General features: G+C 39.6%; 1 protein-coding gene across 1 annotated transcript; it reads right to left on the bottom strand.

Annotated features, from left to right (window-relative positions):
* Window positions 1-210: 210 nt before the first annotated feature.
* LOC133226679 (peptidyl-prolyl cis-trans isomerase FKBP2-like) lies at window positions 211-711 on the bottom strand. The gene has a single exon (XM_061384372.1). The coding sequence runs from the start codon at window positions 709-711 to the stop codon at window positions 274-276; it is 438 nt and encodes a 145-aa protein (XP_061240356.1). The 3' UTR covers window positions 211-273.
* Window positions 712-5,795: the final 5,084 nt, after the last annotated feature.

The following is a 5,795-nucleotide window of genomic DNA, read 5'->3' as shown; positions in this document are numbered from 1 at the left end:
GTGACCTTAGAAAAGCTACTTAATCTCTCTGTGCTTTGGTTTCCCAATCATAAAATAGATGAAATAGTAACACTCAGTCAAATGTTATTGGAAGGACTTAGTGTCTACAACCCTTGTCTAAAATCCACAAGACAGGAAGTACCCTAGAATTAAGAGATTTTTCTTTTCTTTTTTTTCTTTTTTTGGGGGGAGGGGAAGTTTAAGGGTTTTTTTTCTTTCTTTAGACAGTCTGGTCCCTGATGGGGGCCTCTCCACCACCCCTCTCCAGTTTGGCTACAGTTCTGAATGTCGCTTGATTTTGAGCAGCTCCACCTCGAACACCAAGGTTGCACCACCTGGAATCTTTGGGGAAGCTCCCTGCTCTCCATACCCCAGCTCTGATGGAATCACCAGCTTCTGCTTTTCCCCCTCACACATCTCTAGCAGCCCCTGGTCCCAGCCCTCGGTGACCTGGCCTGTGCCCAAGGAGAAGACAAAGGGCTGGTTCTGGGGCAGGCTGCTGTCAAACTCTGTTCCATCTTCTAGCTTCCCCGTGTAGTGCAGCTGCAGGAAGTCCCCTTTCTGCGATTTGATGGGACAGTGGTCTACCCATTTCTTGACTCCAATCTGCAGCTTCCGTTTGCCCTCGGCCCCTGTGGCCATGACCAGGGCACTCAGGCAGATGGACAGTACTGTCAAGACCCAGCTCTGTCTCCTCACCACGCCCCCCATTTTTATTTTTTAAAGAAAGGTTAAATAGAGTCTATATATCACATAATACCCCATGACAGAGTTTGAGCAGTAGAGTCAAACATATTAATTATTCTACAGGAAAGTACACAGATACTCACACTAAATTGAATTAAAAAAGACTAGAAATAGTCACATAGTTGTTCAGATGAAGTTTTGCCATCAAATGACTTTAAGTTAGGTCAGGTATTGCTGTCAAATGAGTTGTGAAAAATGTGTTTCAGCTGGAATTGCCTGAATATAGTGTTTAGCTTGGTGTTTAGTACATAACAGGAACTTCCCTAGTGGTTCAGATAGTGAAGAATCTGCCTGCAATGCAGGAGACCCGAGTTCAATCCCTGATCAGGAAGATCCCCTGGAGAAGGAAATGGCTACCCACTCCAGTATTCTTGCCTGAAGAATCCCCATGGACAGAGAAGCTTGGCAGGCTACAGTCCATGGGGTCACAGTCAGACATGACTGAGTGACTAACAATTTCACTTTGTACATAGTAAGCTCCTCAGACATTATCTACTTTTTACAATTACTAATATTATTACTCAGTCAAAACATTTATTGAGTGTCTACCACATGCTATTTATTCTGACATGTTATTGTCATATGTCATAATGAGCTACTTGATTGAGGTCAGATCCCTTTCCTTTTCATCAGACTGTTTAATTAGTTAATACTTTTTTTTTTTAAAAAGATTGAGTGAACGCTTTGGAACTTGAGGAGAGAGATGCCAAAAGATTTTTTTGTAACAAAATTGAAAAAATTTTCTCCTCCAGATAAATTTAATAATCAGATATGGACCTCATTGGTTTATTTTTTTTAATTTTTGTTGTGTAATTGACAAGATTGTAATACATATACAAAGTATACAATGTGATGATTTGATATATGTATACAGAAGTATTAAATTAGCATATTCCCACCAAATTAGCATATTCATCACCTCACATATTTACTTTTTTATGAAAACGTTTAAGTTCTACTTTCTTAGCAAGTTTTAATTATACAATACAGTGTCACCAACTATAGTCACCATGTTGTACATTAGATTCTAATCCTGAGGTGGTAATGGCTCCTGGCAGAACTGGAAATGGCTGCTAATCCCATCATGAAAGAAAGTGTAAGTGTTAGTTGCTCCGTCCTGTCCACCTCTTTGCAACCCCATGGACTGTAGCCTGCCAGGCTCCTCAGTCTGTGGGCTTCTCCAGGCAAGAATACTGGAGTGGGTTGCCACTCCCTTCTCCAGCTGATCTTCCCTACCCAGGGATAGAATTTGGACCTTCTGCATTGCAGGCAGATTCTTTACCATCTGAGCCATGAGGGAAGTGCAATCCCATTCTAGCCCTCTTCAAGACAGAGTCGTTCATCCTTCCTCAAGTTCCTCCAGCACATCTGGTCTCTGCTCCTGAGACGGTCTATCTCACTCTTATATTTGAGATGACAGGCTATGTCAACAGCCAGTTGTAACGCTTTGTCTTCTATTTAAGCCACTGAGAGGTGGGCATCTTCTGTCTTCTATTGGATATTACATGGTAGCAAGTATGTGAAAAATTTCATGACAAATTACAAAATATACAAACTATAGAAAACCACATGCTCCTGTTTTCTTCCTTACTTATATAAATGACACCTTGGGACTAGGGTAAAGGAACATATGGCATCATTCACTGCTAACAACAGTTTATTGAATCGGTCTATTCACAGATGAAAGAAGCCTTGTTCCAAGCTAACTGGCCAAGGTCTTAACCTGCAGGACAGTCCTCATAGATTTTAAACCTAAGCATATTCAGTGACCTGCATAAGTGATAAAAGAGGTCATCAGAATTTTTTTCAGCTAAATTTCTATAAGTAGTCTGGACTTTAGTTTTCATTTTTTAAAAAGGTTACTATTTTATGATTATAGACCAAACTAAAGGAATATTCTAGAAATTTTTCTGTAAGTAGGTTGGCCCCTGTTTTTCATTTTTTACTGTTAAATAACCACAGATTGAATACAAGAAATTATGTATGTACACATATATATACATACAGATGGTATTATAGGATATATAGATAATAAAAATATATCTATGTATTTTATATATAGATATTTAATATCTATATAGATTATATATTTTATCTTATCTATTGTTTTATCTTATATCTATGTATTTTTATATATATTTCTATCTATCCATAGATAGAAATACAGTTATCTTCTATTAAAAGTCTGTCTAGACTTTTTCCTTTCCAGAACCTTTTTTTTCAGTGTACATCTCCTCTATCCACTCAGTGAAATGTGAAATTCACTCAGGAGGCCACTTTATTCCTAGCCTAAAATTCCTGATGTTCTGAACACTTGATATGGTGCCCTTTAGGATTACTGCCAGTTGAACCTAAATTCTGTGGCCATTACCCCGTAAAGTACATCAGGCTGTGAGACAAGCTCTTAAAGGAAAGTAGTTTTTCAAGCTACATTATGGTGCTTTTAAAGGGAATAAAATCCTTAATGAGAAAATGAGTCTCTTGAGACTTCTGGCTCCAAGGTCAGCTCCGCACACTTGCCCTCTTGCTTGGCAGAGAATCTGTTCAGGGACATTTCAGGGAGCCCATTCTGTAAAAGGTCCAGGATGAAATAGGATGACAGCCTGTTCTCTGGAGCCTCTGTTGAGCAACTTTATAATTCTCTGACAGATTCCCTGAGAAGCTGTTCCCACACAACAATCCCGAGTCACCAGCCTCTCCCGCTGTTACCACCCAACCAAGGAAGGAGGAACCGGGTTGCTAAGGAACCTGATGCAATAGCACCTGATGGAACTAACACTTGTCAGCTAATAACAGTTCAGTGTGAATAAACTTCTCAGAATCTTCCCAGGTGCATGAATACCCTGCCAGATTCTGCAGGGCTTGGGCCCTGTATTTATTTACCTTTATTTCTACTCACATTTAGGGCAGTGCTAAGTAAACGTTTTTGGAGTGTCAGCTGAGGTCAGCCTGCTCTACAATATTGTCCTCAGCTGGTTCTTCCTTGTTGTGGGTGAGGAGGAAGAAGAAGGGCTTTTTCTAGCCACTGTTACTCGTGGCTTGAATCTATGCTGGAAGTAGTACAAAGAGGGGATTGCTTTCAGAGACCACAGAAACGAGGCTGACAGAGCTTAGGTGAACCATGGAGTGTGATGATTAGGAGAGAAAACAGTGCTTCAGATTCAGAATCATCCACCAAATGCTAAGATAGGTATTGTGGATGTTGCTGAATAAAGGGTGATGAAAAGCCTCTAAAAATTATTGTGCAAACGACTTTTGGAGTCTCTCTAGGTGGTCTCCATTAGGTGATGGTATAATTTAAGTGCAGCTGCCCCTCTTCTAGGCGAGTGGTTAAATAAAGCCTTGATAATGAGATACAGAAAACAGGATTGGAATCATTTTGTTCATTTTGGCTTCTCATACACCCGTATTTAAGGCTTTTTGGTAAGCTACAATGAACACTTCAACATGGTGAGAAATAGAGATGACACTAAAATGTAATTATATTTAATATATGGAATGCAGAATAATAACATTCTGTAAACTAGGACAGGTCAAAGAAAGGGAGAATCTAATCTGGTTTCCTGCACCTCTTTCTATCTCTTCAACATTAACTAAAGCTCACTGTAAGATATATTAAAAGGAGATGAATTCATTGGTGTGGTTCTTTGTTATTTTACCTTCATCCAGAAATGTAATTAAGAAGCAAATCATATTACTTTGATGACAGAGACAAAGTTTGTCAGAAATGGCATTATTACCAAAATTAGAGAAAACACAGACTACATTCCCACTTTTAATTTATCACAATAGTGATAAAAGTTCTAAATGCTCCAAAATGGTGAAATCAAATAAGAACTATCAGCATTTTGTTACTTATGAGCAGAACTAATTTCCTTTCAGCCTTATGGAATTAATGACATAATTTATGGTGCATTTCATTGCTTTTAATAGTGGTAGAATGTATAAAACAATGCATACTGTATATGTATAAAAACAATACTTTTTTCTCAAGCTCTTATCAGCCTATGAATTCTTGAGATAAACTTAAAAGTCATCAAAGTGGTAAGTAGTGTTCTTGATTAAGAAAATAAGACTCAGGAATTCAAAGGTTTATGAACTTTATTCAAGTTTATGCAGCATCTATTTCCCAGGATGGAAAAAAATCTCCACCTGCTTTATTTCACACACCTCCTGACTCTGAGCCTCTGGGGCATAATAAAGTCACTGGTCTATACTTTCACCCTGATGAGATCTTCTGTCAGAGGTGACCTTTTTGTTCTTGTTCAAGCCAGACCCAGTCGCCAATATGTGCCTGATGACTTATTGAAAGCTTTAAACTCTCTTAACTCCTTGTATGCTGCAGTTCTGCAGGCTGCATCTGCCCAGAGACTACACATAGTACTTCCCATGCTCAGAGCTCTGGTAACAAACTGCACACTCCAGTCAAGACTCTCCCAGGTCACTGAAGGGATTTGATGAAATACCATGTCCCTTCTAGGTGCTTTTTATCTTGTTGAAAGGACCGTGATCATTTTAGGAGGCCATCCTCAGCTCACATGTTATTGTCCAAGAGCTTCTTTAAAGATTTTCCAACATCATTCTTCCTTCTCCTCTCCTGCCCTAGCATGTGAGACAGCAAACTGGTTCTTCCAGGATCTTTGTAGCAGGAGAGGATAAGGGACGACATTTTTTTTCGGTCAAAAGGAAGAAGAAAGGCTCAGAGCTGGGAGTCACATTAAAACAGTAAGACTGTTGACTTTTGCCCTGGCCCTTTAGATGGCACAATGATAAAGAATCTACCTGACAATCCAGGAGACACAAGAGACACAGGTTCTATCCCTGGGTCGAGAAAATTCCCCTGGAGTAGGAAATGGCAAACTACTCCAGTATTGTAGCCTGGATAATCCCACGGACAGAGGAGCTACAGTTCCTGGGGTCACAGAGTTGGACATGACTGAGCACAAATGCACTTTACATACATTTGATCCTAGGAAATAGCAAAGGTTAAAGAAATCCCCCTACTCTTGTGTTCCAGCAAACAGCATACTGCAGAAGCCACCCTACCC

This window comes from Bos javanicus, chromosome 1 (assembly GCF_032452875.1).
Source record: "Bos javanicus breed banteng chromosome 1, ARS-OSU_banteng_1.0, whole genome shotgun sequence".
Taxonomy (NCBI): domain Eukaryota; kingdom Metazoa; phylum Chordata; class Mammalia; order Artiodactyla; family Bovidae; genus Bos; species Bos javanicus.
The sequence above is the reverse complement of the archived record's forward strand: the minus strand, read 5'-3'. Positions and strand labels throughout refer to the sequence as shown.